Source organism: Setaria viridis, chromosome 6 (assembly GCF_005286985.2).
Source record: "Setaria viridis chromosome 6, Setaria_viridis_v4.0, whole genome shotgun sequence".
NCBI lineage: Eukaryota > Viridiplantae > Streptophyta > Magnoliopsida > Poales > Poaceae > Setaria > Setaria viridis.
The window spans coordinates 8,387,669-8,414,507 of record NC_048268.2 but is presented as its reverse complement, the minus strand read 5'-3'; the positions used below and the strand labels follow the sequence as shown (position 1 = coordinate 8,414,507).

At 46.5% G+C, this 26,839-nt stretch overlaps 4 protein-coding genes and 1 pseudogene across 5 annotated transcripts; 4 read left to right on the top strand and 1 right to left on the bottom strand.

Annotated features, from left to right (window-relative positions):
• Positions 1-610: 610 nt before the first annotated feature.
• On the bottom strand, positions 611-5,184 carry LOC117859906 (uncharacterized). Of its 2 annotated transcripts, none has more exons than XM_034743099.2 (5): positions 4,955-5,184; positions 2,444-3,173; positions 1,931-2,002; positions 1,658-1,804; positions 611-1,039 (listed from the first exon to the last, which is right to left on the bottom strand). In XM_034743099.2, exons 2-5 carry the CDS (start codon positions 3,158-3,160, stop codon positions 902-904), a joined length of 1,074 nt encoding a protein of 357 aa, XP_034598990.1. In that variant the 5' UTR covers positions 3,161-3,173; positions 4,955-5,184; the 3' UTR covers positions 611-901. The 2 variants fall into 2 exon arrangements, with proteins under 2 accessions (XP_034598990.1, XP_034598992.1); XM_034743101.2 differs by lacking the exon at positions 4,955-5,184 and adding an exon at positions 3,462-3,864.
• Positions 5,185-9,512: 4,328 nt separating this feature from the next.
• Positions 9,513-11,426, top strand: LOC117859575 (agmatine coumaroyltransferase-2). The gene has a single exon (XM_034742705.2). It carries the CDS (start codon positions 9,664-9,666, stop codon positions 11,047-11,049), a length of 1,386 nt encoding a protein of 461 aa, XP_034598596.1. The 5' UTR covers positions 9,513-9,663; the 3' UTR covers positions 11,050-11,426.
• Positions 11,054-14,589, top strand: LOC117861729 (uncharacterized; annotated as a pseudogene).
• Positions 14,590-15,481: 892 nt separating this feature from the next.
• On the top strand, positions 15,482-20,347 carry LOC117860391 (GDSL esterase/lipase At1g71691). The gene is made up of 5 exons (XM_034743666.2): positions 15,482-15,908; positions 19,108-19,232; positions 19,316-19,555; positions 19,688-19,937; positions 20,034-20,347. Exons 1-5 carry the CDS (start codon positions 15,638-15,640, stop codon positions 20,252-20,254), a joined length of 1,107 nt encoding a protein of 368 aa, XP_034599557.2. The 5' UTR covers positions 15,482-15,637; the 3' UTR covers positions 20,255-20,347.
• Positions 20,348-24,606: 4,259 nt separating this feature from the next.
• LOC117860185 (peroxidase 47) lies at positions 24,607-26,057 on the top strand. Its single transcript, XM_034743438.2, has 2 exons — positions 24,607-24,911; positions 24,997-26,057. The coding sequence occupies exons 1-2, from the start codon at positions 24,690-24,692 to the stop codon at positions 25,732-25,734; spliced, it is 960 nt and encodes a 319-aa protein (XP_034599329.1). The 5' UTR covers positions 24,607-24,689; the 3' UTR covers positions 25,735-26,057.
• The last annotated feature ends 782 nt before the right edge of the window (positions 26,058-26,839 follow it).

Below are 26,839 nucleotides of genomic sequence, written 5' to 3'. Positions count from 1 at the left end.
ACATTCTTAAAGATTGAATTGTATCTTGTCACCCTAAGTTACAAACCCTCACCTAGTTAGAAGGAAAGTAGAATTAGGATTTCTTTTGTGTTGCTAATTAAATTTATTTGGTGTTGTGAAATTTAGTTGAACCCACTTATTCACCTGCTAGATCCTACACTCATCATTCAGAATAAAACTGGGTGTGCACTGTTTTCTAGAGTATGAAACCATCATCATCCAGAATAAAACTGGGTGTGCACTGTTTTCTAGAGTATGAAACCATATGAAACCAAATGAAACGGACATTTAGAGACATTAGGAGATAGAGTTTCATCTTATGTGATTCAGTGATTGCATCCATTCCCATGCACCTGGTATGGCTACCCTATCAAACCACGAAATGAAATTGTGCATTGGAGGCCTTGTTTCAGTCGTCAACTCAAACATCTCTAGATGATGCGACACTTTTGGAAACGGCAAGATGAAACTGCTCAATATGAATGGCCTTATGGTTCAAATACTAACTATTTAGTTATTTTTTTCTAAAAGAAAGAAATATGTACTCCGCATTTGCAAATTAACATTAAGAAGAAAAATCATCATAGAAGCCATAATAAAACATGCAAAATGGCTGACAGAAATTGCACTGATAGTGAAGCGTTCTTGTTTCTATACAAGATGGAAAAAAACCGAGTTCAACAGACTTCAGTTCTTCAGTATCAAAACTGAGAATAATTTCCCTGCTTCATTTAGCTTGCTTTGGCTGTGGGGTGTGAATTGAATGAGATGAAGTGCAGTTTGGGATTGAAATGAATAATTCATTCTAAAACAAAAATGCAGTGTAGTCTAAAACAAAAATGTAGTGTAGTCCTATGCCAATATAATAAATCTATATGTTTCTTTGTTTCTGAACAAAACACTATGTGCTGACAGCAGAAGCGACCGATTTACAGATTGGGCACCAGTTCTTTTGCCGAAGCCACTGTTGGATGCAAGTGACATGATAATAGTGCTTGCATGCCATCTTGGCCACCTCCACACCAGAAAAGTACTCCTCCTGGAAAATGACATCAAAAGGAACAAAAATAAGACACCACTTATGTAGAATGTGTCTCTTGTAAACCCGAAGTATGCTGTGCTCAAGGAATTTTGGTAACAATAACAAGCTGCAGCAGGCTACCTCATGGTAGCTGGTTTTCACTCCTAATTTTGGTAAGGTGATCCTTAGTACTTTCTTGATATCATGCAAAAATAAACTTTTTTCTAAAAAAAAAGGAATCCTTTTTGTTTCTGTAGCTGGTGGTAAACCGATAGAAAGCTGCCAGTTGGTAGCCTGATAGTCTTCATTGTATGCCAGTAGAACATAAAGATAATTTCACTCACTGAAAACTTATCCTGTGCTCAATTGTGTTTTCACTTTATTATTATCATTATGAATGCCCAACTAGAGTGATTCTTTCTGAAATCCAAATGGGTAAGACCTGAATAGGCTCCAAGGCACCTAATGCTACTTAGATAGTACATTAACATTGTACTTTGATAATTTATATCTATCAATCAATGCTAGGAGTATAGAACTTAGTATGAAAATAGTTAAGATGTATTTTTGAACAAATGGTTACAGTAAGGAACGTGGAGAGTAATTAGATCATACCATAACAATATATGAACGTACCTGACATATGATGCATTTGAGATCACCATCCTCATGGCTTGTTGAATCTGTGGGCACATAGAAACTTCTCTTCAAACACTCAGAAAGTGCACCATCTGAAAGGCCGGTGCTTACAGTACCGATTCTCTCCCCAAGAGCAAGCAATTCCTATAGCATAGCATATTCATGTTCATAATGCCAGCATTCCAAACAAAATATGTTTGAGAATTTTTTTTATAACATAAATATGGATGGGCTTCAGTAAAACAGTGTCAGGCTGAAGAATAGATGTACCTCATAAGACATGTCATCAATGTCCATTCTCATTCCCCTATGCCGATCATTGAAGACATAGTAATCTTCAACCTGCAAGGCGTAATGTCATTTCCTAAGAACACACTGACAACATTACTGGCAATACGAGTTGCCTCTGCCATCGTCACATTCACATTACTCAATGAAAGATTAAAAGACAACACTGACAACCAAGGTACTAACTCAAGGGATCACTTCAATCAGAATAGTCCGAAATATTTCCTATACAGACAGGTTGAGTGTATGAAAATGGCAGAGGGGTCTTTGAAACAGTAATGACGAAATTTACTGATGGACAGTGTAGTAGTTGCATACCATTAAAGTCAAAATTTGAGCAAAGAGTACATTAGGTTACTAGACACCACACCACCACACATGCGGCCCCTGCTAATCATTTGAGTAAATGCAGAACGGCTGCATTTCTGATGCAGTTATATCTGAAACGGGTGGATAATTAACAATGTTTATGGTGATATGTATAAGAAGATGTACCTCTTCACTTTCATCCATATCAAAACGCCAGTCATTGGAACTATCCAAACTGTCCTCCAATGAAGATATTGGACCTCTCCGAAGTCCACTCCTGTGTCTGAGCAAGCTTCGAGAAAGAAACCTGCCTGAAGGATCTTGGTTGGAGTTTCTTGTCAGCACATCTTCCCTAGTTCTTCCACTGCTATCTCTGGCTCTATGGGTCCTAACAGCTTCATCCTTTCTCATTCTCGAAGCTTGCCGACATATCGATCTTGAAATTGATCGGCTACTGCTTGTGGAGCCAGAGTTGGATGTATGTTGTGATGATAGGCAAGGACTACTACCTCCACTCAATGAGTGCTTCCTTGATGAATTGACCCTTTCTTTTAATCGGGCTAGTAGATCACGTCCGGCATTTTCTTTTCTTCTTGGTCTGCTGTCAGTCTCATCAAAAGTACTTGTTGCATTCCTGCAGGAGCTTCTATCATAAGAAATACTTCCTTGAGGGGACATCCTGTTGGATTTCCTCAACTCTTGTGATATCTGAGAAGTTGTTGTCTCCTTCGATGTCTTGCGCATCTTCCTGTCTTTGCTCGGGAAAAGCTTACTGCTGCATCCAAGGCGTGTACAACATGCAGTGGACTTGTGGCGCGGGCTTTCCTCCCTGAAGAGAAGAATTGAGCCTCCTCTGGTGACAAGAAGGCCACTGACTGTTCGCCTTCCCATTGCTTCATCCATATCAGATATTCAACTGAAATAAGAGGCAGATTGAATTAGTGAAAGTTGAACATTTCAAGTCAGCAAGGTCATAATTCAATTTAATTGATGACACAAAAATGTTTTAAACAAATTAATTACAGGGGACAAGAGAATGGCACATTGAGACTACACACACTATCAGCATACTGAAATCAAGCACCTTGCCTGTTCATGTGAAATAAGTTCGTGAACAATTTGAGTCTGAACCTAATAGGCACACATAAGATGTGCAAATGATGTATAACCAACCAGGATGGTAAAGGGATATTCCAAAACCTACATAATTCGGAACTCAGAAGTATCTGACCAGTGCTACTTTTGTGTCCAAAACTTGCCAGCATTAGCAGGAAGAATAAATGACTAGATGAAACAAGGTATTTCCCTCATCGGAACCAAGGTATCAAAGAGCAGAGGTCAGGGGTCACATATATAGGAGATGAAACATACAAGCTAGCAACCATTGACCAGTACTTGCTGAATTTAGCTTGCAAGAATAGCATACTGACAAAACTGAACCAGCACAACCAGAATGACGTTGACGTCTACACGCATACAATTGGGCAATCTAGCCTAATCAACTCCATTGTCATAAACTATCTTCAGTTAGGTATATCCTATGAAAACTCTACATGTGAATTAGGTACTGAGGTGCTTCCTACAACCGTAAAGCTTATGAGAGGATGAAAAACCACCAGAAATAAAGTTACTGGTAGCCTGGTTCCCCTCCTGCCCTTTCTAGCTGACACTATTGCCTTTTGCTGAAAGGTGAATCCACTTATACCCCCACCAGCACGCCAAGCCACTGTGGATCAACGATTGAGACGTGATCCGTAAAGTAGTTGATGTATCCAGATTCCCAAAAGATATATGATACCTTATATCTCGGCACTGCCAGAGACCAATAATAATAATAAACTAATAGAGAAATGCAGGATTATGTAAAGGTTAAATTAAAGAATAGAAGAAAAGCAGGGAGATCCTAGGTTCCAAGGAGGGCCAAAGGGTGTTTGCAACAGGAAATTAATGGAGATTAAACGAATAACCCCCATAATTCTGGAATTATTCATCCGACAATATCCAGGGAATTCCAAGGCATCAATAGAAATGATCACCTGTTATTCCCGCATCCAAGGAAACACGGAGGATCGGCCGTCGCCTCCTATAGCGATTGCTATTGCCAGGCGACAAACAATTTATGTGGCCGGCTGGGACGGGAAAAAACGAAACCAAAGAGATAATAAAGAGGCGATGGCGAGGGAAAAAAAAGGACTGATCGATCGAAATGCCCGCCGCTGTTTTGGCGTCAAGCAATCCTCCAGGAATCGCCCGCTCGACAGGAACAAGGAGAAGAGGGCAACCAAACAATTCCGTTCCCGTCGATCGACACGAACCGATCGCAGAAAACAAAGGAAACTCCTCGTCGTTCAACTAATCAAGGGAATATGAGAACACGCGCGCGGAGGCCGAAGCCGATTTGGCCGCTTCGCCAAGTCCAATTGGTATACGACAGATAGAGGCATCCGCATTGGCCCTCCTTGAAACCCACCATCTTATCAATCAATCGGCTCCCGACCCCTCCCTCCGAAACGAGCACAGATGGATGGGCTGACGGGTTCGGCGAGGCAAATTCAGCGCGAGGGAGGGAATGATCGGCAGCTAGAGAGAGAACAGTGCCCGCCCGCACGACCGTACATCGTCGATCTCCAGCGACAGGCACTCGCCGAGGAACTCGAGAGAGTAGGAGCGGAAAAGGAGGGAGGGAAATATCCGAACCTTCTCCGTCGCGGCGGGGCCTGCCTCCCTTCTCGCTCTCCCTCCCTCCTGCGTCCTCGGTGAGGAGAGAGAGGCGAGCCAACCCAACCCAATTTAGAAGAGCGAGACGAGAGAGAGGGAGAGGGGCGCCTTCCCGTAGTTGGCCGCCATCAGAGGGAAGGAAGAAGCCAAATAAGCCAAGGGCAGAGGCGTGCTCGGCGGCGGCGGCGGCGGCGCTGGGTGCTGACTGAGCACCTAGGGACGCCCGCTGACAGGTGGGGCCGAATAAAAAGGTTGGGGGAGCGGGGCCCTCGGCCCCACCGCGGCCGTGGTCGTCGTAGTGGTTCGAGGGCACAGGCGGCGTTGCGGCCACGTCATGTGAAAACAGGGGAGGAGCGGTAGTGATGTGCGAGTGGCACGCATACCTCCCCGCATTTCGTCTAATTTCTTTTTTTGGATTTCTCTAGGATATCTAAGCATCCGATAGTGTCTTTTATGTATAAATACAAATATTTTACTAATTATATGATCTTCATCCGTATGGTCAAGGCAATGAATCATGGCTGGCATTCTCCTATTTGATCAGAATTCAGCGACCCATTTAAAGAAAAAAAACGATAGGGAATTCCGCCGCTGCCTTTATTTCAAATTGCCAACGTTATTCGCACCTCAAGGGTAAGGTCATCAACGCGCACCATATCCGCAGCCACTTAAACGCCGGTCCCAACTACATGTCAGATCGCCAATTTACTCTTGTATAACCGGAACTATCCAAATCCATATCTACGTCTATCTCTATATCCAAAATCGGATTTGTATATGAAATGAATGTAGACATTGATAAATATATTTATTGTTGTGAATTATTTGGAGATAATTTATTTTATTATTGTAAAAATACTTTATATTTTTATTTAATATACTTTCAATTATTTATATTAAATTAAATACATTATTTTTGTGCGGTTCTCTTGGTCTATTGGTCTAAATATGTTATACCTTGTAGATTTCATGGTAATTTCATTCTTCCAAATTGTTAAAATAAATGGATACTTGCTAATTGTTATCACTCACATTAAATAATATTTGAATGTGAACTATCTATTTTGTATTCACATTTGAGAATATTCGAATCCGTATTCGTACTCACTGAAACGTACGTACCATCTGAATTAGTATCCGACCATCTTCTCCAAGTGCCTTGCGCGGCCAACGGGCCAAGCAGTATGTAAGCTGTGATACGCTCCATTTTGAGAAACAGAGCAAAAATTCCTCTGTTTCCATATGCCCCACAGGGCGGCTGAGATGAACGTGTTAAGACAACAAAATTCTCGTTGCAAATCCGCTTGCTCCCCAACGATTCAATCTATTCACTATGTTCAGATTAAACAGCTTCGCCAAAGTACTCCGCGTATCCGAAGAAAAGGTGCATAGCATAATAAGCAGGTTTGGTATTCATATTCAAAGTGCATTCAAGATGATGCCGATTTTATAGCAAGTCAATACATTATGCTAAGAAGGTCAAAATCGACATCGGAAGACTTTTGAAAGTAAACTTTCAAAAATCTAAATTTGCTATATTAGGAAGAAAAAATCCCTAATATGACCATTTCAATTGCTTGAAAATCAAATTATGGCCATTTTGGGCTTCTCTCTAAACGTATGTGGTACAGCGGCATGTTTACTCCGTCAAAGAGTGGAGGGCCACACGGTCAAGAGGGACCCATACTCAATCCATACGTTACGGTTTCTTAATACCAAAATGATCTTCATTCAAACTAGGACGGCCAAATTAACAAAACACTACACCCCTACCACTACTGCATACGTACTTCCGGTCAACGAGTTGGCTTATATAAGGATGTGGCCGTCTCCGCGATGTTTCTCTCTGGCTTCCATTTGGACCCTCCCAGAGTTTCTCCATGTTTTGTATTTACGCATGTCCACTAACTCAAAACTATGCAGATGGTCACATCGGTTTTAGAGGGTGATGCACTGACAACTGATGGTGATGTTACCAGAATATGGAATCAGAAGGCAGTTAGCAAATTGGACTTGGGAACATGCTCCTTAATAAACTGTTTTTGAGTTCACTGTAAGTAAAAAAAATCAAACTAATGAAATCTACAGTGATTGTGGTGGTTTTTGGTTCATCCCCTGCGGTGCGGCCCTGCACTTCCGGGTTTTACCGCTTCCTTCCTCCTCTGGTTTCATATGTGTTTTTTGTGCAATTGTGCTCCAAATGTTTTTAGGCGAAAATTGTGCTCTAATTTTTGTAGGTTGCAGTCTCGCACGTGTGCCAGCGCCTCAGCTCTTTTCCTGAGCCATTTTGGGCTGCAACGACTGGCAGCACCCAACGACCTTTTTACTGAAATAAAATGTTTTTTTATTTCGTCATCCTATAAAACGATTGTTCATCCGAAAGATATACAGCCTTTTACCAAAATCGTGCCATAACGCCATTCATTCAGTATAATCAGCTTTTGGAAAGGCAAAGACGAGCCTTAATTCTGTACGAATTTGATGGGCTTGGCTGGGCCCCGGAGGAAACTGTTTCAAGCCCAACTAGGTATCAAATGGGATAGAAGTTAGAACAGTCATCAATTCGAGGCCGAGATCTAAAAAAAGTCAATTCGAGGCCGAATTTTCAATATGACACAGTCCACAAAGGAGGAGAATTCCGAAGGCCCACTTGCCGTAGGTTGCCTAGATCGAAACCAATTTATATCGCTCAGCAAAAGGGTTTTGCCATGGGGCTGAACAGACCCGTGGGCTTGATTTTGCATTGGGTGGAAACGAAAGGCCCACCATCAGTCAAGCTTACCTTGAATCTTTTATATGATCCAAGGAATTAGCTGCGATATCTCCACCTTGTTCAAACAACTGAAAACTGAATTCTTATAATAGTGTGGTCCATAACCGAGAATGCAGCGTTGAATCATGAATGAATCGAAGAACAATCAAGATTAAATTGAATTAAGAGGGGGGAGAAGCGCCCGGGATATAATCTTTGCCTACAGTGGGGAGATGTTGTGCCAAGAGAATGCTGCATTTGCTCCTTGTTGGACTAGTTTCTTTGGATACTGATTTCTCTAGACCCACCTGCAACAGTTGCATTCCTTGTTCTTCGTTTCTCGGTTAGATTGATCCACTCCGGTTGCTATCTTGGTCCCAAGCAATTGATTGTTTGGGCAAGCAAAATAAAGCGTGCGCCTTCACCATACCATAGGTAAAGAATAGCTTGAAGTTGTAATCACACTTCAATTGGAGACCATACACGTAAATTGGTTAAATACTTTGTGAACATAGGAGCAACTACCCATTCGCACTTTCGGCCATCAGATCGGTACCGAATCGTCAGATGTGGCTCAATCTTAGCCTTTCGGTACCGATCCGATGGCTAAAAGTGTGCCGCGTCATAGGGTGGGCAGCTGCCTTATGCTCACAAAATCCACTTACCACGTGAATTTGCACCGTCTTGGAAGAACAACGATTCAGAACCCAACCCCGCCAACTTGCGTAGCATATATTCACGAATCACGATTGAAGATCAGAAGAATTACCTCCCAAGAATTACAAACGATATGATGCAGGTATATCTTCTCCTCGAACAGAAGAAAAGGCAAAACTGACGAGTGACGATGGCACCGTGGACTGCTACGCCGCCCGCACACGGCGGCCGCCTAACTCTCTGCGCATGCTAATGGCTATACACGCCGGCGCTTGCAGACACATCCAAAGTCCAAAAACTAGCATGCTTCGAGGTCTCGAGGATATGTCGTCATCCCTAGCTTGGTACAGGTCAGCCCGCCAGCCACGACTTCGACGCGTACTGTGGCTGGCTGGTTTTGCGGCAACGTTAACAGCGGCTTCGTGTACACCAACACCCTCGAAGTCAGCAGCTCAGCAATGGCGGCTTCATGATGTACATCGGCAGCCATACGTACGTGTATTTTTCTCTCTTTTTTTTTCGAAGATTGTTTATGTTTTCCTGTTTTTTTAACGGACGGCCAAAGATTTGTCGAAATTTTATTACAGCGGGGGCAACTAAGCAAATGATAACTGGAAAAAAGAGAAAAGAGAAGAAAACAAGATAGAAACAGCAACCGTCATCCCCCTATTGATTGAGAAATAAAAGAAACGAAAGCAAAACCACTACACTTCCTGATCTCGATCTTGGTTGTTTTGCTATGTTGCCCACTAATATTACCCGACTTCTTCCTTAACGAGGAATGCCACATCCTCAAAAGGTTTGCTTTCCTGATTGAACGTTGTTCTATTTCGTTCTTTTTATATGTTCCACCAAAAATACACAGTCAGTCCGTCGAAGTAGGATCTGTTTTGTCCTATGATAAGCCTCCTACTTTTTTTTTTGCACCAGTTGTATTTTCAGACCGAGATCTTGCATTGCCTGTGTGTTTCCTTTTCGACTGTGCTTCCAAGATTGTTTTTGCCTGATAAGCCCCTAACGAGAAAAATGCTCTCCGACAGTCTTTGCAGTGAGAGTTTTTGGCAATGGCACACCTCTGGCATCACATGAAGGGGTGGAAACTCATGGATGCACGATCGGGTCAACAATTCGCACCTCCGCCGTCGTCCGTGCACGCATCCCAACATTGTTGACAGTTATAAGTAGCTCGACCGGAGCCTACCTAGGAGGATACGAGCAACTGAGGAAGTCTTTATTTTTGTGCTTCTAGCTTTTCAACAGCGGCGTGCACGCTTTCCACATGAAGATCACCGTGCAGTCGTCCAAGGCCGTCAAGCCCGACTACGACGGCGGCGACGCTCCGGCCGCCGCCACCGTTGTCCCGCTCACCGTGTTCGATCTGATCAGCTTCGACGACTACATGTTCGGCATCCACGCCTTCCACCCGCCGTCCCCAACCACCGCCGCCCTCGAGGCGGGGCTCGCCAGGGCGCTGGCCGAGTACCGCGAGTGGGCCGGCCGGCTCTGCGCGGACCCCGCCACCGGCCGCCGCGGGATCCTGCTCAACGACGCGGGCGTCCGGTTCGTCGAGGCGTCGGCGGCCGACGGCGCCACGCTCGAGAGCGCCATGCCGCTGCTGCAGCCCACGCCCGAGGTCCGGCGCTTCCACCCGAGCGCCGGCGGCGCCGGGGAGGAGCTGATGCTGGTCCAGGTCACGCGGTTCGCGTGCGGGTCCCTCGTCATCGGCCACGCCATGCACCACGCCGTCGGTGATGGCTTCGCCATCAGCCGGTTCCTCGTCGCGTGGGGCCAGGCCACCCGCGGCGTCGCCATCGACCCCGTCCCGGTGCACGACCGGACGTCCTTCTTCGTGCCCCGCGACCCGCCGCGGGTCGAGTTCGAGCACCGCGGCGCCGAGTTCAAGAAACCACGCGAGGATAAGAAGAACGCGCGCATGCGCGGCGGCGACGGCGGCGCCGGCGCCGGAGACGACGACGACGACGATGAGGTGGTGGTACAGCTGGTGCGCTTCAGCCGCGAGTTCCTCTCGGAGCTCAAGTCCCAGGCGTCCGCCACCGCGGGCGCGCCCGGCCGCCCCTACAGCACGACGCAGTGCCTGGCGGCGCACCTCTGGCGGTGCGTGACTGCGGTGCGGGGCCTCGACGGCGGCCGGGCCACGACGCTGCACCTCGCCGTGAACGGGCGGGCGCGGATGCGGGTGCCGGAGGGGTACACGGGCAACGCCGTGCTGTGGGCGCACCCAGCCACCACGGCACGGGAGCTTGTGGCGGGACCCCTCGGCCGCGCCGCGGAGCTCATCCGCGGCGAGGTCGCCCGCGTCGACGACGCCTACTTCCGGTCGTTCATCGACTTCGCGAGCTCGGGCGCCGTGGAAGAGGAAGGGCTCGTGCCGGCGTCGGCGGACCCGGAGGCCATGGTGCTGGGCCCGGACGTCGCGGTGTACTGCCTGCTGCGGGTCCCGTTCTACGACGTGGACTTCGGCGGCGGCCGGCAGTTCTTCTTCACGCCCGGGTACTATCCGGCAGAGGGCGTCGTCTACATCCTGTCGCCGTCCCCGCTGGGGGACGGGAGCGTGGAAGCCCACGTGTCCCTCTACAGACGAGCCATGGAGACCTTCAAGGGCTGTTGCTTCTCGCCGGGGGAACCCGGAGTAGTTCTTCAGTAAAACGATGGCCTCTGGCTCTGCATGTTTATTAGCATGTCATGTCATTTGCATGATTGCGCGCACGTAGCCAACCAGTGTGTAGGTAGAGACGTGGAGTGTGCACGCTGGGAGATGCAAAGTGGAGACATCTGGTGTGTGCATGTTTCCGAAGTTTATAGTCTCATTTCGCATCATGAAAAAAGCTTGTTTATCTTGCTTTCCTATGCTATATATGGTTTCCAGTGTTGTTTCTCAATGAACATGATTCACTGGGGTAATTCTATTTGAGTATGTCTTGTGCTTGTTGCATGTTCCGAATCTGTTAGATGAGCAGTCTTCTTTCCAACCTGATTCTCTTGTACCAAGATTTCTTGTGCAAGTTGCATTTGTTGTTTCTACGTTTATCAGTGTTCTTTTATTCTTCTGTAACCCTGCGTACTACTGTTCAGATTCTTCTGCTACAGTAACTCTCGTACTCCCTCAATATATAACGCCGTTGACTTTTTACTCCAACTTTAACTACCAATATCTATTAAACGAGTTAGTTAACTAAAATAAAATGTGTATCATTATGTCTATTATCAAATATCTTTAAATTTAACTTGTAGGTTTATCTATTTGCAAAAATATTTGTAGAAAAGACGAATAGTCAAATAAATGAAAAAAGTCAACAGTGTCGTATATTTAAGAACGGAGGGAGTATATTTTGTTTTCCCAATGACAGTGTGGTACTTGGCTGACTTTAATTGTTCCTACAAAGCATGACAGCTTACCTATATCTTTACTCACATGGAGAAGTGTCTCTTGCAGCCTCTCAACCAGTGTAATATCTAGCCCATTTATTAGTAATTTATTCAATTCTTTACCCTTTATTGTTTGTTTGAGGTCACGAGACCTTTTGCATTATTGCTTATCTTTGCCTATGTTTGCGGTAGTGCTTCCGCCATACTAGCATTTCATAAGAACAATCATGAATGTAAGGATAAATTCAGTATAGCCTATCAGTATATTGTTGACACATTCATAGCAATGAAGATAAAAAAAAATCTCCTCCCCGTTTGGTTCCCACTATCGCATCGAATGTTTAGATACTAATTAGAAGTATTAAACATAGACTAATTACAAAACCAATTGCACAGATGGAGGCTAATTCGCGAGGCGAATCTATTAAGCCTAATTAGTCCATGATTTGACAATGTGATGCTACAGTAAACATGTGCTAATCATGAATTAATTAGTCTTAATAGATTCGTCTTGTGAATTAACCTCCATTTGTGTAATTTGTTTTATAATTAACTCAAGTTTAGTCCTCCTAATTAGCCTTCGAAGATTTGATGTGACTACAACTAAACTTTAGCTCAAGGATCCAAACACAAGTGTCAATTCATAAGCTATATCTCGTAGTAATAGAATATCTGAACACTAGTTTCGAGTATTAATTACTTTTACTTTTACTGTATTTACTTTACATCTATGGTAGTAGCTTCCATTGTAAGGGGGCGTTTGGTTCCCTTGCTTATTTTTAAGCACGTGACACATCGAATGTTTAGATACTAATTAGGAGTATTAAATGTAGACTATTTACAAAATCCATTACATAAGTGGAGGCTTTCGTCTCGCCGTTTAGCCTCCACTTATGTAATGGATTTTGTAAATAGTCTACATTTAATACTCCTAATTAGTATCTAAACATTCGATGTGACGGGTGCTAAAAATAAGTAAAAGTAACCAAACCAGGCCTAAGGCACATCTCTAATATTGCATGCACAATACTGAAGTACATAATTATGGCTCCATATTATATATTTATTTTGAAATAAAGCAAGAATATCTTGATCTATATTCCTCACTCATGCATCCGTTTCAAATATGAAAAGGTGAACTAATAGACACTATCGTTCTGCCTCTCTGTAGGTTATCTTGTATGCTATATCCTTCTTCTGATCCTCTTTTCTCGTTTTGATATGTTTTACATATCATCACGCTTTTACTTTCTGAGGACAGTGTGGCGTATAATACTGCCTTTACAAGTAAGTTGCATTTTATAAGTAATGGTTACAATAGGATTGACCTTTTCCTATGCTATATACAGTATGATATGGTCTGCTGTGGAGGGTAACAGGATCAAAGCACATTTGCTATATACAGTATGATATGGTCTTATATGGTCCCCCTGTGTGCAGGCAATTACATTCCCTGACTTCTTTTTGGCCGATATTTTTACATTCATGTCAAAGGTATGTGCTAGTCTATCGAGAATAGGTTGCAGACAGTCTTTTTTTTTCCAAATTAACTTAATTCCTGAGATAGCTGGATGGTGCAGACTGTCGTTAACACACGATTCTCTGTTTCTCATCTTGGCATAGCCTAATAAATTTATGGAGGACAAACATTATCTTCGAACTACCTGAACACATTTATACTGTTTTTTAATCTTAGGGAGTAGAAAGCAAGATCTGGAGTCATAAGTATTTAATCTATGTTGTTTCTGCCATTTTTATTTGCTTCACCTCATAACAGGTGTTCTCAGATCTGGAGCGCTCAGTTTGTCGCATGGTGAATCGATCGCCAGGTTGGTTTCTTGAATGTGATATTTTCTATGTAGATATTCTCCTCAGTTTGTAGATTATTGTGAGAACGGATCTCATTCTTCTACAATGTTTCCCATTTCAATATTTTGCAGGTTGCGACTATTGCTTGGTTTGAAGCAGATTCTATTTGTGGCAGTCACTCCATAGCTATTCCTCTTGTTCTCGTGCTCCCCTACTTGTGCCGTTCCTTCCAATGCCTCCCACAGTACAAGGATACAAAGGAGAAGACATGTCTCTTGAATGGTATTTACTCATCATGCATCTACTTTGATTGTTAATTTATTTTGCAGGTAAGTTACATGACTCGCCATTTTTTAATCCCAAATCCAGCCCTCAAGTACTCAACAGCAGTTCCAGTCAGTTTCCTTTCGGCTCTCAAGTATCACGTATTTCCTGAGCAGTGTTTTAGCTTTTACCGGCCCCTCTGGCTTATCTCTAGTGTTATAAATTCACCGTATTCCTTCTACTGGGATATAAAGCGAGATTGGGATTTGAGGTGTGGCGCCTTTACATGATCTCTTTGCTATTCATTCAGCATGAGCTTTACTGTCCCTGCAGCATCCTAACCAGGATTTTCATGTTCAGAAACCCAAGCACATGGACTAATCTTCTTTATGGGCAGAACTGGGTATACACATGCGTTGAAAACATATTTTTTGCTTTCACATAACTCCCTGGACACTTGGTCATCGGTCCTTCTATACATGTTCTACAGGTGTTCTACTGGGTGTTAGGCAGCAATTTGGTTCTGCGATGCACATGGACATACAAGCTCTCAGAGCATCTTCGGCACAACTACCTGACAGTGTTCACCATAGCAGCACTGGAAATACTGAGACGGTGGCAATGGGTGTTCTTCCGAGTTGAGAACGAGTGGAACAAGATGTCAGCCAAGCAAAACATGGAGATGTCATCTAACATGCCTTTGGAAGGAGACAGGCTACTGGATTCCAGTGACCATACAGTATGAGTTGAACAGCAGTCTCATTTTGCAATGCAGATTCATCACCATTCTTTTAGTGTGACCATTAGTCCATTATGGCCCAGTTTACGTTGACGGTTCAGATTTTGCCTGTAGACATCAAAAGGTCAAGGATACATGATAGATAGGTTCTATAAGAAACTTGAAATTGTTGGCGATACGCATGTAATCCTCTTGGGGCTGTATACTGTTGTAACCCTCTTGAATCCAACAGGAGGTATTCGCTTACACATGAAAGAATAACGATAGTAATACCGAAATTTTAAGTCTTTATTCTGATTGTCTCGTCACTTACTGACTATTGTCCTGCTTTTATCTCATATTTGTACCCAATAATCTACATGAAGTAAATCATGAGTTTTTGGCCCAGGACTTGCTGAAGAAATGCATGTTCATCTTGTTTACCATATCCTTGGCCCCAGTTCCTGTTGGACGTGCGCCTCTTTACTCCCCCTGACGTGCGCCTGATCCTGTGCAACCGCAGCAGCCTGCCTGCCATGGAAACCGACCGGCAGACGCCCATGCGGCCATGCTCGCCGGCGCTGCCGCCATCTGGGCCCCAAATGGAGACGCGCGTGCTGAGGACAATCGGCGTAATAGTAGCCTGCCAGTACACTTCCTTTCGAGCCTGTGACTAACTGTATGTGCAACTGCATGTGCTTCTTCAAGTTAATTACTGCTGCACGAGCATCCCTGATTTCCGGCCGGCGCCGCGCATGGCCGCCCTGTCGCACGCCGACGACGCCGACGTGGCATGAGCGGCCGGTGCACGGGTGGCATGCAGGTGGCGCCACCATTTATTCACCCCTCATGACTGCGTCACCACCACGATCGACACGTACTCACAGCCGACCGACCATATGGTCCATACACCCCCATGGCCATTATTACCTTGCTCAGCTTCCTCCATCTCCTTGGCTTTCACTCACCTTGCATTGCTTGTGCACCGGCCCAGAGTCTCAGTAGCTCAGCTCCTCAGTGTAGCCTCTGCGCCAGCACAGTGCACTGCACCAACAGCAGCTTCGATTCAGCGCCGATGCAGGCGACGATGGCCAGCGGCGGCCTCTGGCTGTGGTGGCTGATGCTCTTCGGCGCCGTGCTCGCGGCTGCGAGCGGAGGAGGAGAGCAGAGCCCGAGGGCGGCGGCGGCGCCGGCGCTATTCGTGTTCGGGGACTCCCTCATCGACAGCGGCAACAACAACAACCTCGCCTCGCTCGCCAAGGCCAACTACTTCCCCTACGGCATCGACTTCACCGCCGGCCCCACCGGCCGATTCTCCAACGGATACACCATCGTCGACGAGCTCGGTACGTACGTGCGTGCATGTGTTCTCTTTGGGGTTTTTATCCCTTCAGAGCTCAGAGAGCACTTTTCTTCAGGGCTTGAGAGCTAGCTCAGCCTCATACACAAAGTGCACTTTTCTCCTTGATATTGCTAATGGCTATTTTAAGAAAATGTGCTTACTTTTCTGCAACGGGAAAAACCGCCAAGAAATTAACCTTTACATTCTTTTTCTTTTCCAGGAATTATTTTTAACCCTCAACGACAATGAAACCGTTAGTTTTCCACTCTAAACTAGTGTAACATGGTTCGCTTTTTAGCCTTACCTAGAATTTTAAGCCTTTTTTTAGGTGAAGTGGCGCTGATGCAATGATATGGTCAGTGCTAAAATAATTTTTGCATTTTTAAAATTTTGAAATGGCTTTAAAACTTTGCGCTATGGAGCTTCTATAGCCTAAATGTATTTTATACATTGGAAATGATGTATAAATTGTCCCTTTTTAAAAAAGTATAACTCATCCATTTTCACGTGTTTATTGAAATTTAATTCCCTTGAGAACATTTTATTTTAGCTCAATACTCATGTATGTATCTGCCGTCATCTGGCGTGTCTTTTCTATAAATTTCCAAAGCCCTATACTAATTTTCAAAGACATCCCCAATTTTCTAAATTTGTACTTGACTTTAAACAATTCTGGGAAAGTTTAGTTGCACATAGGATTGTTTAATTAGAACCTAATAAATCAGTTCGGTATGAAATTAAACTAATTGATGTTTAATACTTCAGTTTGTTTCTGTTATACTTTATTTTACTTAGAAAAATTATTTAGCTCAAAAATACTCCTCGGCACAGGTGAGATTTTTCTAAAATATTTTAGCTATTTCTAAATTTTAAATTTCAAGTAACAGTTTAGCCGTTGGCCACGTCAACGTCCTGTCACCAAGACCACTCTGAGTTGAAGTCTTGAGAGGTGAACTTTTATAGTTAAACGGTTTCTTAGTTGAGGGATCAAAACTAAGCCTGTAGCCAAGGTTGTTACGTGTAATTCTTTTTGAAACGTCTTTTTGAAACGAAGGAGAGCTGTCTGTTATATTAAAAAGAAGAAGAATCCAAATATAATAAAATAATTACACAAGCTAGGCTCACAGTTATCACAGTTACATGTAATTCTTCCTAGCTATAGTAAGGCGGGAGTACCTCTTATCCCATATGATCAGTTGATCAGCCACAGAGCATTGAATTAACAGATACAGAAGTCTGAATTAACTACTCCCTCCGTATATGAAAAGGAAGGCGTTCTGGGACTTTGCTTGTTTGCGTAAAGGATGTCGCCGAGCGCTTGCATGCGTGATTTGGGACGGCTTTGCCCCTGCCGCTTCGTACGCCGCGTCGCCCGTTTATCGCTCATTTAATCACCGCGTACTAATAATAGCGCAGCCTCGCTTCGCATGCTGCGCCGCCCGCTCACCTCCCTTCGTCCTCAACCGCTCGTCTATCCTGGCCTGGCCGCTTTCTCGCCAGCGCTTCCTCGCCGACGCTGCGCTCGCTGCTTCCTCAAAGCCACGCTCGCCGCTTCGTCGCTCCATGGATGCAGCGGCGGACTTTGTGACGTTGGAGGAGTTGCGCCGGCGTACTCCATGGACATAACGACAGAGGATGACCTCGAGCAGGAACCCACGATCGTTGCTAGCACCATGGAGATGACTTCGGAGTCCTTCGTGCCATACTCCTTGCTACCGGAGTCCAAGCTTTCTCTCTATGTTCGCTGCGGCACGACCCACGATGACAATGACGATGAAGGCTGCCGCCTAGCTCGCCGCCTCGCTAGCAGGTGTGCCCGTTGCGGTCTTGTTCACCGCGACTACGATCTCGCAGTAAGGATAATGGATGACATGGAAAAATTTGATTGCGAGATCTATATTCCTGATGTCAAGAAGCTTCAAATGGATGGCTACATCATACTTGTAGCTTCAAATGGATGGCTACATCATACTTGTGCCTGATAACGTTTTCAAGAAGCTTCAAATGGATGGCTACATCATACTTGAAGCTTTAAATGGATGGCTACACCATACTTGTGCCTGAGAACGTTTTGAAGAAGTTGGAGGAAGATGAAGCAAGATGCAAAGAAAAAATTTACTCAGAAAAAATTTACTCATGAGTAAATTTTTTCTTTGCATCTTGCTTCATCTTCCTCCAACTTCTTCAAAACGTTCTCAGGCACAAGTATGGTGTAGCCATCCATTTAAAGCTTCTTGACATCAGGAATATAGATCTCGCAATCAAATTTTTCCATATTATCCATTATCCTTGCTGCGAGATCGTAGTCACGGTGAACAAGACCGCAACAGGCACACCTGCTAGCGAGGCGGCGAGCTAGGCGGCAGCCTTCATCGTCGTTGTCATCGTGGGTCGTGCCGCAGTGAACAAAGAGAGAAGGCTTGGACTTCGGCAGCAAGGAGTATGGCACGAAGGACTCCGAAGTCATCTCCATGGCGCCAGCAACGATCGTGGGTTCCTGCTAGAGGTCATCCTCCATCATTATCTCCATGAGTCTGCCAACGCTAACTCCTCCGATGTCATAGAGTCCGCCGCTGCATCCATGGAGCGAGGAAGCGGCGAGCGCGGCGTCGGCGAGGAAGCGGCGAGCATGGCGTAGGCGAGGAAGTAGCAAGCGCAGCGTCGGCGAGGAAGCGTTGGCGAGGAAGCGGCCAGTCCAGGATAGACGAGCGGTTGAGAACGAAGGGAGGCGAGCGGGCGGCGCGGCATGCAAAGCGAGGCTGATGCGGTGATTAAATGAGCGATACACGGGCGACACGACGTGCGAAGTGGCGGGGGCAAAGCCGTCCCAAATCATGCATTCAAGTACTCGACGACATCTTTTACGCAAAGGAGCAGAAGTTCTAGAACGTCTTCCTTTTTCTATACGGAGGGAGGGAGTACAGTATCTTGACAGGGAGCTATCTAAATTCAGGCCACTTTCATTAACTATCTTGACAGAGCACTGAATCGAATGGCATCTTCTGCTTGACTTCAATTTTGTAATGGTCCGACATCTGTTGAGTAGTTGAATGCGTGACTACCAGATTGTACCACTGAACTCTATGCACATGGGGTAAAAAAATAGTATTGTAGTAGCACAGAGAGTTCGTTGCTCTTAACTGAGAGACAAGGCCATGCTGAACAACGCTGAATCCAAGTAATCTGAACAACGCTGTTTGCAGCTGAGCTGCTTGGGCTTCCCCTGGTGCCGCCCTACTCGCAAACGTCGTCCGTCCAGGAAGTCCTGCAGGGCGCCAACTACGCCTCCGCCGCCGCCGGCATCCTCGACGACAGCGGCGGCAACTTCGTAAGCACCAGCCGTGCATGTTGTACGTGTCCATAACTGACTAATCAAGCTTTAATTTTATCTGCAAATTGCGACGTACGCAGGCCGGACGGATCCCGTTCAACCAGCAGATCCGGAACTTCGAGTCGACGGTGGCGCAGATCGCCGCCGCGGCCGGCGATGCGGCGGCGGCGGACAGGGTGGCGCGGTCCATCCTGTTCGTGGGTATGGGGAGCAACGACTACCTCAACAACTACCTGGCGCCCAACTACGACACCAGGCGCCGCTACGACCCGCACCAGTTCGCCGGACTCCTCGCCCGCCAGTTCGCCTCCCAGCTCACCGTAAGCATGCGCAACATAATCCCCCGCCGGCGGCGATCGCCGTCGTTGCCATTGTTGTCACCACGTGTCGTCGCTCTCGCACTGCTGCAAATTGATGATGATGACACGCGTGTGCACGGGTGGTGCATGCAGAGGCTGTACAAGGCCGGAGCCAGGAAGTTCGTGGTGGCCGGCGTGGGTTCGATGGGTTGCATCCCGACGGTGCTGGCGCAGAGCCTCGCCGGCCGGTGCTCGCCAGAGGTGGACGGCCTCGTGCTGCCGTTCAACGCCAACGTTAGGGCGATGCTCGACGGCCTCAATGCCGACCTCCCCGGAGCCCGGTTCACGTACCTCGACAACTTCCGTATCTTCAAGGCCATCCTCGCCAACCCGGCCGCCTTCGGTAATCAAGCACTCATCCGCCAGCTCGTCTCCTTCTTCTTCTTGCACCAGATCACTGGCCGATCATGGATTCATGGCGATCGACATCGATCTGCAGGGTTCAGCGTGGTTGACAGGGGATGCTGCGGCATCGGGAGGAACGGCGGGCAGATCACGTGCCTGCCGTTCATGCCGCCGTGCGCGGACAGGGAGCGCTACTTGTTCTGGGACGCCTACCACCCGACGGCGGCGGTGAACGTCATGATCGCCAGGGAGGCGTTCCACGGCGGCGCCGACGTGATGGCGCCCATCAACGTTGGGCAGCTCGCCAGGCTCTGATCAAGATGATCAGAACTTGATTCCGCGCTTATATTAGTTGTGAACCGTACATATAATCGTACCAATAAAATCTGGAGGCCATCTCCATGCGCATGATGTGAACCGTACCTATAGTCGATGTTGAACACATGTACTACGTACTAGCTGCTGGCGCAACGGCACCGCGCAACACGCGCCTTTGGACCTCTGTTCCTGAGCGTCCGGCTCCGGTCTCACTAAACACAAGTGCACCGGCTCCCAGGCCTAATAGGGTTGCTTTACACAAGCCGGCCCAACATGGAGAGCAACCCCCCGCCCCCGCGCAAAACACTAGTCCAATGGGCGAGCATTCCCTCATACGTATAAGTTGAGCTACTCCCAACACTAGCTGTGTCCTTTTTAGTTCAGATGGGTTGTAGTGCATAATTATGGTATTAGATTATAAGGGATGGTATATGTACAAAACGGTAACCATGTACTCGAAGAAGAGGAAGCTGCATTGACTCTGAGATGTTGATGTCCACATCTTCATGGTTTCATGCAAAGATTTCCACATCATCAGAGTAGTGTTCTACTTTACTTGTTACACCTTTAATGTTGTTGTGCTATTCATCTCAATGTCCATATCATATCATGCTGTAAAAAACGTCAGGGAAGCTTGTCGGGCATATATCCATGACCCACCAGAAGGTTCGTACGTATCCACATGTGGAGAAGTACATCGAGACATATCAAGACATGCAGACTACGGTACAGGGTGGCGTGGTCTACATGGAAGTTTAGGGGACTAGTCGAGGATAAGGAAACTACTCTTCCTTAGTTGGAGTAGTAATCGATAGTCGAATTCGATAGTACTCTTGTAAAACAACTACCCTGTAACCCTGCTCCCCCAATATATAAGGGCGGGCAGGGACCCCCTTAGACAAATTCAATCCAAATACAAGCAAACAACATACATGACGTAGGGTATTATGCGATCTAACGGTCCGAACCTATCTAAATCGCGTGCCCACATACACCATCGAGCTCCTAATTTTGGCGACACCCACTAACCAAAACTCTACCTCGGGTACTCCCTTGGTAGGTTGCCGGGTTCAAACACCGACAGCTAGCGTGCTAGGTAAGGAAAGTTGCCAAAATTCCCCTTGAGAGTTCGATGGCTCAAATCATCATTAAGCCTACGATCGCGTTCGAAGCCGGCACGATGTTCGTCTTTAGCTCCTAGGTCTGCATCGCCGACGGCGCTGGAAGTTTCCACCGCTACATTGCAGAGGCCCCGGAAAAGAAGCAACTCGACATCACCCTTCGTCAACAAGCAACGGAGGATTTCGTTGAGAAATTCAGCAAAATTTTCAATCTAACAAACAACGAGCTGAGTACAACTTGGATTCTACAGCAACTCGGACTGGCTCCCATGAGCAGGCAAACAAGCCATCGTGCGGACCGAATCAAACTCCGAGTCAATTCCCGTTTGGCCCCTGAAACGCGGTTTTAGTTTATCAAGCAACTCTATCCAAGTCACAATCCAGATTGAAGACGATTGAAGACCACAACCTTGACTTCTACCCGGATTCTATCGAAGAAATTCTTTTATCAAGTCCGTAGTAAGGCCTGGTGATTACTTCAACACCCCAAGGCAGATTCGTCTACTGGCCGAGCATGAAGCCATCCTTTCATGACTAGGATGACGAGTCATGGCTCATCGCCAACCTTGAGATCCTACCATACCAAGAGGGAACACCCTTGTCACCAATCTATGAAGAAAATGGCTCCACAGAAGTCATCACCTCAAGCTTTGGCAGCTATACTTCAGAAAGAGAACTCTTCGCTTTAATCACAAACAGGGAAGAATGTGAACAACATCAACCAAGAACCCCCCCAAAGAGAGCGTCACTCAAATGATGTCTCACAAGATAAATTATCTGCCAACGTCGTTGAAGAAACTGAAAGGCAAAAGATTCGGCAGAGGGCAAGAAACGCGCAGAGTGCAGAACGACGTCTTCAACTAGCCGCCCAGCTCCCAATTATGAACCTCGATAGAGCATTCGAAGCAGTGCAAAACGCGGCAACACAATACGCCACTCGCCACTATTGCCTCCATCGATCTCATTACTCGTGCTATGCCTTAAGATAAGTACGTACTCTGATAGCAAATTTGGCAGAACACGCCTATGAACTACTCGATAAACGGTCTAGCAGCGCTTAATTGCTAGTCCAATAGATGGATATGCTGATGCTAATCATGGAGTGCGATCTAGATCTTAAATCATGCATCGATGCTGGAGCATACACATACATGCGCAGCATGAGCCATCACTAGAGCCAAAAAAATAAAACACAAGAGCCGACCAAGAAAGAAACTATATATGTTAGGTGAATTATACAGCTTTTTTTTTTTTGCTGCAACGACCACAGAGCATCTACAGGGTATTGTGTTACTTCAATCTATGCCTTGTGTGTATACCAGATTATTGTGTTTATTTGTACTATATGCTGTTGGTTTATCAAAAGGATTCTTCAGAGTTCAGATTACAACACATTTTGGTCTACCTGAACTACAGCTCAATTCCCCAATTACAGAGAAAATTCTTATATGCTCTGAACAAAAATTAAAGCCTTACAAAAGTCAACGAAGCATCATGATTGCAAGACGAATTATACTAAAGATATACCCATGCCATTCTGCACGAGAGCAGTAAGATATAGTATATCCATAGCTAGCCTGTTTGGCAACCAAGTGTTAAAAGTTTAACACCCGTCACATCGGATGTTTGGATGCTAATTAAGAGTATTAAACATAGGCTAATTATAAAACTAATTGCATAGATGGAGTGTAATTCGCGAGACGAATCTATTAAGCCTAATTAGTCCATGATTTGACAATGTGGTGCTACAGTAACCATTTGCTAATGATGGATTAATTAGGCTCAATAGATTCATCTCGCGAATTAGCACAAGATTCTGCAATTAGTTTTATAATTAGCTCATATTTAGTTCTTCTAATTAGCATCCAAACATCCGATGTGACACTGTTAAAGTTTAACACCTCGTATCCAAACACCCCCTTACTTACAGTCAAACCAATCAATCAACAACGGAGGATAGCTCACAAGTTGCAGATTTTCAGTGTCAGCATGTACCAATCGCCTCACTAGCGCTAACGATCTTCTCCATCATCTCTCTAGTGACCGAACCACCATTTGCAGAGAGCTTGTGGACTGGAACGCACGCCCCTTCAGCTTATCTTGCTCCACTGCAGCTCGATCTCTCTCTGGTGCTGTAGTCTTGTAGGAATTAAACGTATATACAAATCGGAGCAATGCTGCGTGACGCAGGCGCAGGTTCAGGAACTGGAAGCACGCGCGTGCGGTGAACACGAGGCCATGTCAACTCCGATCGAGCTCATGGTGGTGTGTCACTCGGTGCCGCCATTGGCAGGGCGGCTTGTCGCCGTCTTCGCTACACCCTTCTTCTCCCATTCATGGCACCTGCACTAGACGTACGTGGTAGCCGCCAGGCACTGCAGGTATTCAGATATACGTATCTGACTGGTACTGAACTGTCATGGCGGCGTGCGTGTGCTTTCGTTTGGAAAGGAGGAAAGGGGAATGGAGAGTGACCCACTCAGGCTACCGATGGCGACGGCAGGAGGGTGGTCGATCATGGGCTCATGGAGATCGATCAGCCGCAGATGCGCCGGCCGGCCCGCCCACAACGATCCATCTCGTCAGGACTCCTGACAGCAACCCAATCACGCATTCCCACGCACCGTGTTCAGGCAAAAAGTTCAGATAATTTTACGCGCCATGTTCTAGCAAAAAAAAAAAGTTCAGATAATTTTGTATTGTCCCAGGGTTTGGCACGCATGCATTGATGCATATAGACGCATCACCGTTAATATCTGGGACGGCATGCAATTGTTCATCTCGTGTCCTGACTGCCTGGCACTCGATCTGGCAGCGTGGCGAATGGGTTTCCCCCGTGAAGAAAAGAAAATTAAGAATGTTTCAGTTGCATGACGCTTGCTATAGGGCACTGTGGTGGTGGCGAAGTGGCGAGTGGCGACTGGTGGCGAGTGATCTGCAGTTCTTTTTGACTCCACGAAGAAGAAGTAGGCCATTCTTGGCAAGATCATGGATCTCCTAGCTAGTGGCCATGCATGTCTGTGCCGACCGGCCTTTTGGATTCATCCATGTACTGCACTATAGCACTACTTGACAGTTGACACACACCAGTACATGTTAGATTATATTTGTGCGTGCGTGGGTGTATACACCACGTTGCGTATACGATTCAAAAATACAGAAATATACAATTCAAGCAGTCGGCAGTCCTGCTGCATTGGCGCGTTATAAATAGCTGCTCCCGGTGCACTCCCCAAGCAGCAAGTGCTCACTCACTCATCTTCTTCTTCCTCTGGTCGCTCGATTGATCGAGGTGAAACACCTAGCTGAAGATGGGCGCCCAGATGAAGAGCTTTGTCAGGCTCCTGATCCTCGTGCAGGTGGCCGCCATCCTCGCCGGGCACGGCGCCGCCGAGCTCAGCATGGACTACTACGGCATGAGCTGCCCGTACGCGGAGTACATCGTCCGCAACGTCGTCGGCCAGGCTCTCATGAAGGACCCCACCCTCGCCGGCAGCATCCTCAGGCTCCACTTCCACGACTGCTTCGTGCAGGTGGTGGATTGTTACGATCGATCCTCTCTTCTCCTTCATGCACTTGACCACACGCACGCACACTGACACTGACACGTACGTGCAGGGCTGCGACGCGTCGGTGCTACTGGACTCGACGGACGACAACACGGCGGAGAAGGACGCGCCGGCGAACAAGAGCCTGCGCGGCTTCGAGGTGATCGACAGCATCAAGGAGGCCCTGGAGGAGCAGTGCCCCGGCGTCGTCTCCTGCGCCGACGTCCTGGCGCTCGCCGCCCGCGACGCTGTGTTCATGGCGCGCGGGCCCTACTACGGCGTGCCCCTGGGCCGCCGCGACGGCTCCCGCTCCGTCGCCTCCGACACCTTCCTGACGCTGCCGCCGCCGATCAAGAACGTCACGGTGCTCATCCAAATCTTCGACAAGGTCGGCCTCGATGTCCACGACATGGTGGCGCTCTCCGGCGGCCACACGCTGGGCATCGCGCACTGCGCCAACTTCAAGAACCGGATCAAGGACGAGACGGAGACGCTGGACGCGACGCTGGCCTCGTCGCTGGGCTCCGTCTGCAAGGGCGGCGACTCCGGCAAGGCGCCGTTCGACCGGACCAGCACGCGCTTCGACGCCGTCTACTACCGGGAGCTCACCTCGAAGCGGGGGCTCCTGAGCTCCGACCAGACGCTGTTCGAGTCGCCCGAGACCAAGGAGATGGTCAGCATGTTCGCCATGAACCCGGACTACTTCTTCTACGCGTTCCAGCAGGGGATGCTCAAGATGGGGCAGATCAACCTCAAGGAAGGCGACGACGGCGAGATCAGGCACACCTGCAGGGTCGTCAACTCCTAATCCGATCATCCTAATTCCCAAGTATGATGCAGCTATATGTTGTCGATCGATCCTGTGTGAGTGTGCTTGCCCCTGTTTCTCAGCAAGTGTGTGTGAAATATATCATGTAAGTTCTTATATATATGTATGTGTGGTATATGCATGGCTCGTAAAAGTAAAAAACAAGCATGCATGGCACTGGTGTATGATGCAGGTGCCCATGCATCATGTGGTAGAAACTAAGAAAGAAGCTTAAAGCAAATAAAAATGGGATGGTGTAGTGTATTATGTACTGTAACGACAAATAATAGCCGAAGAAACAAGGATTTCAGCTTGCATATAAATTATCTTCTTATTGTGTGTTTCAGGTGAAAACCTGAAAGAAAGAAAAATCAACCTAAAAGCACGCACAAACTCACTCTACACACGTACTCCGATCCTTTTGCATGCGCATACTAAACCTATAAGCTATCCAAGTGCTTCACTGTCGAGAAACATGCTGTTATCCTACTAGTCTACCACCACTTTGGTGCATCATGCATTGGAAGAGCCTAGGGATACTTTTGAACAAAACCCACTGAAATCATTCGGATCATGCATCAAGGATTCAAGGTATATGCATAGCTTGTGTAAAAGTAAAACAAGCATGCATGGCACTGGTTATGATACAGGTGCCCATACATGCATCAATGTAGAAACTAAAAAGCTGAAAGCAAATAGGGGAATGGTTTATTATATTATATGTACTTTAACAAATAAAAACTGAAAAAATCAAGATTTTAGCTTGCAAAAATATTTATAAAATATCTTCTTATTATGTGTTTTATTAGGTGAAGCCTAAAAGGAAAAAAAATCAACCTAAAAGCACGCACAAACTCACACTACACTCATACTCCTAAGCTTGTAGCAACATCGTACTCCATTTGCATGCGCATGCTAAACCTATAAACTATCCAAGTACTTCACAGGAATATGTTATCCTACTATTCTACCACCACTTTGACGCATCATGCGTGGAAGAGCATAAGGATACCTTTGAATAAAACCCACTAAAATCGGTCGGACCATGCATCAAGGTGCATAGCTTGTGTAAAAGTAAAACAAGTATGCATGGCACTGGTTATGG

Bases quoted from the DNA above. Each gene is read 5' to 3' on its own strand.
- LOC117860391 (XM_034743666.2), top strand. From the start codon at position 15,638: ATGCAGGCGACGATGGCCAGCGGCGGCCTCTGGCTGTGGTGGCTGATG. The intron at 19,233-19,315 runs GTAAGCACCAGC...CGACGTACGCAG, and splicing joins ACGACAGCGGCGGCAACTTC to GCCGGACGGATCCCGTTCAA. The intron at 19,556-19,687 runs GTAAGCATGCGC...TGGTGCATGCAG, and splicing joins AGTTCGCCTCCCAGCTCACC to AGGCTGTACAAGGCCGGAGC.
- LOC117859575 (XM_034742705.2), top strand. From the start codon at position 9,664: ATGAAGATCACCGTGCAGTCGTCCAAGGCCGTCAAGCCCGACTACGAC.
- LOC117859906 (XM_034743099.2), bottom strand. From the start codon at position 3,160: ATGGATGAAGCAATGGGAAGGCGAACAGTCAGTGGCCTTCTTGTCACC. The intron at 2,003-2,443 runs GTACATCTTCTT...TACGCCTTGCAG, and splicing joins ATATGGATGAAAGTGAAGAG to GTTGAAGATTACTATGTCTT. The intron at 1,040-1,657 runs GTACGTTCATAT...GTCATTTTCCAG, and splicing joins TCAAATGCATCATATGTCAG to GAGGAGTACTTTTCTGGTGT.
- LOC117860185 (XM_034743438.2), top strand. From the start codon at position 24,690: ATGGGCGCCCAGATGAAGAGCTTTGTCAGGCTCCTGATCCTCGTGCAG. The intron at 24,912-24,996 runs GTGGTGGATTGT...ACGTACGTGCAG, and splicing joins TCCACGACTGCTTCGTGCAG to GGCTGCGACGCGTCGGTGCT.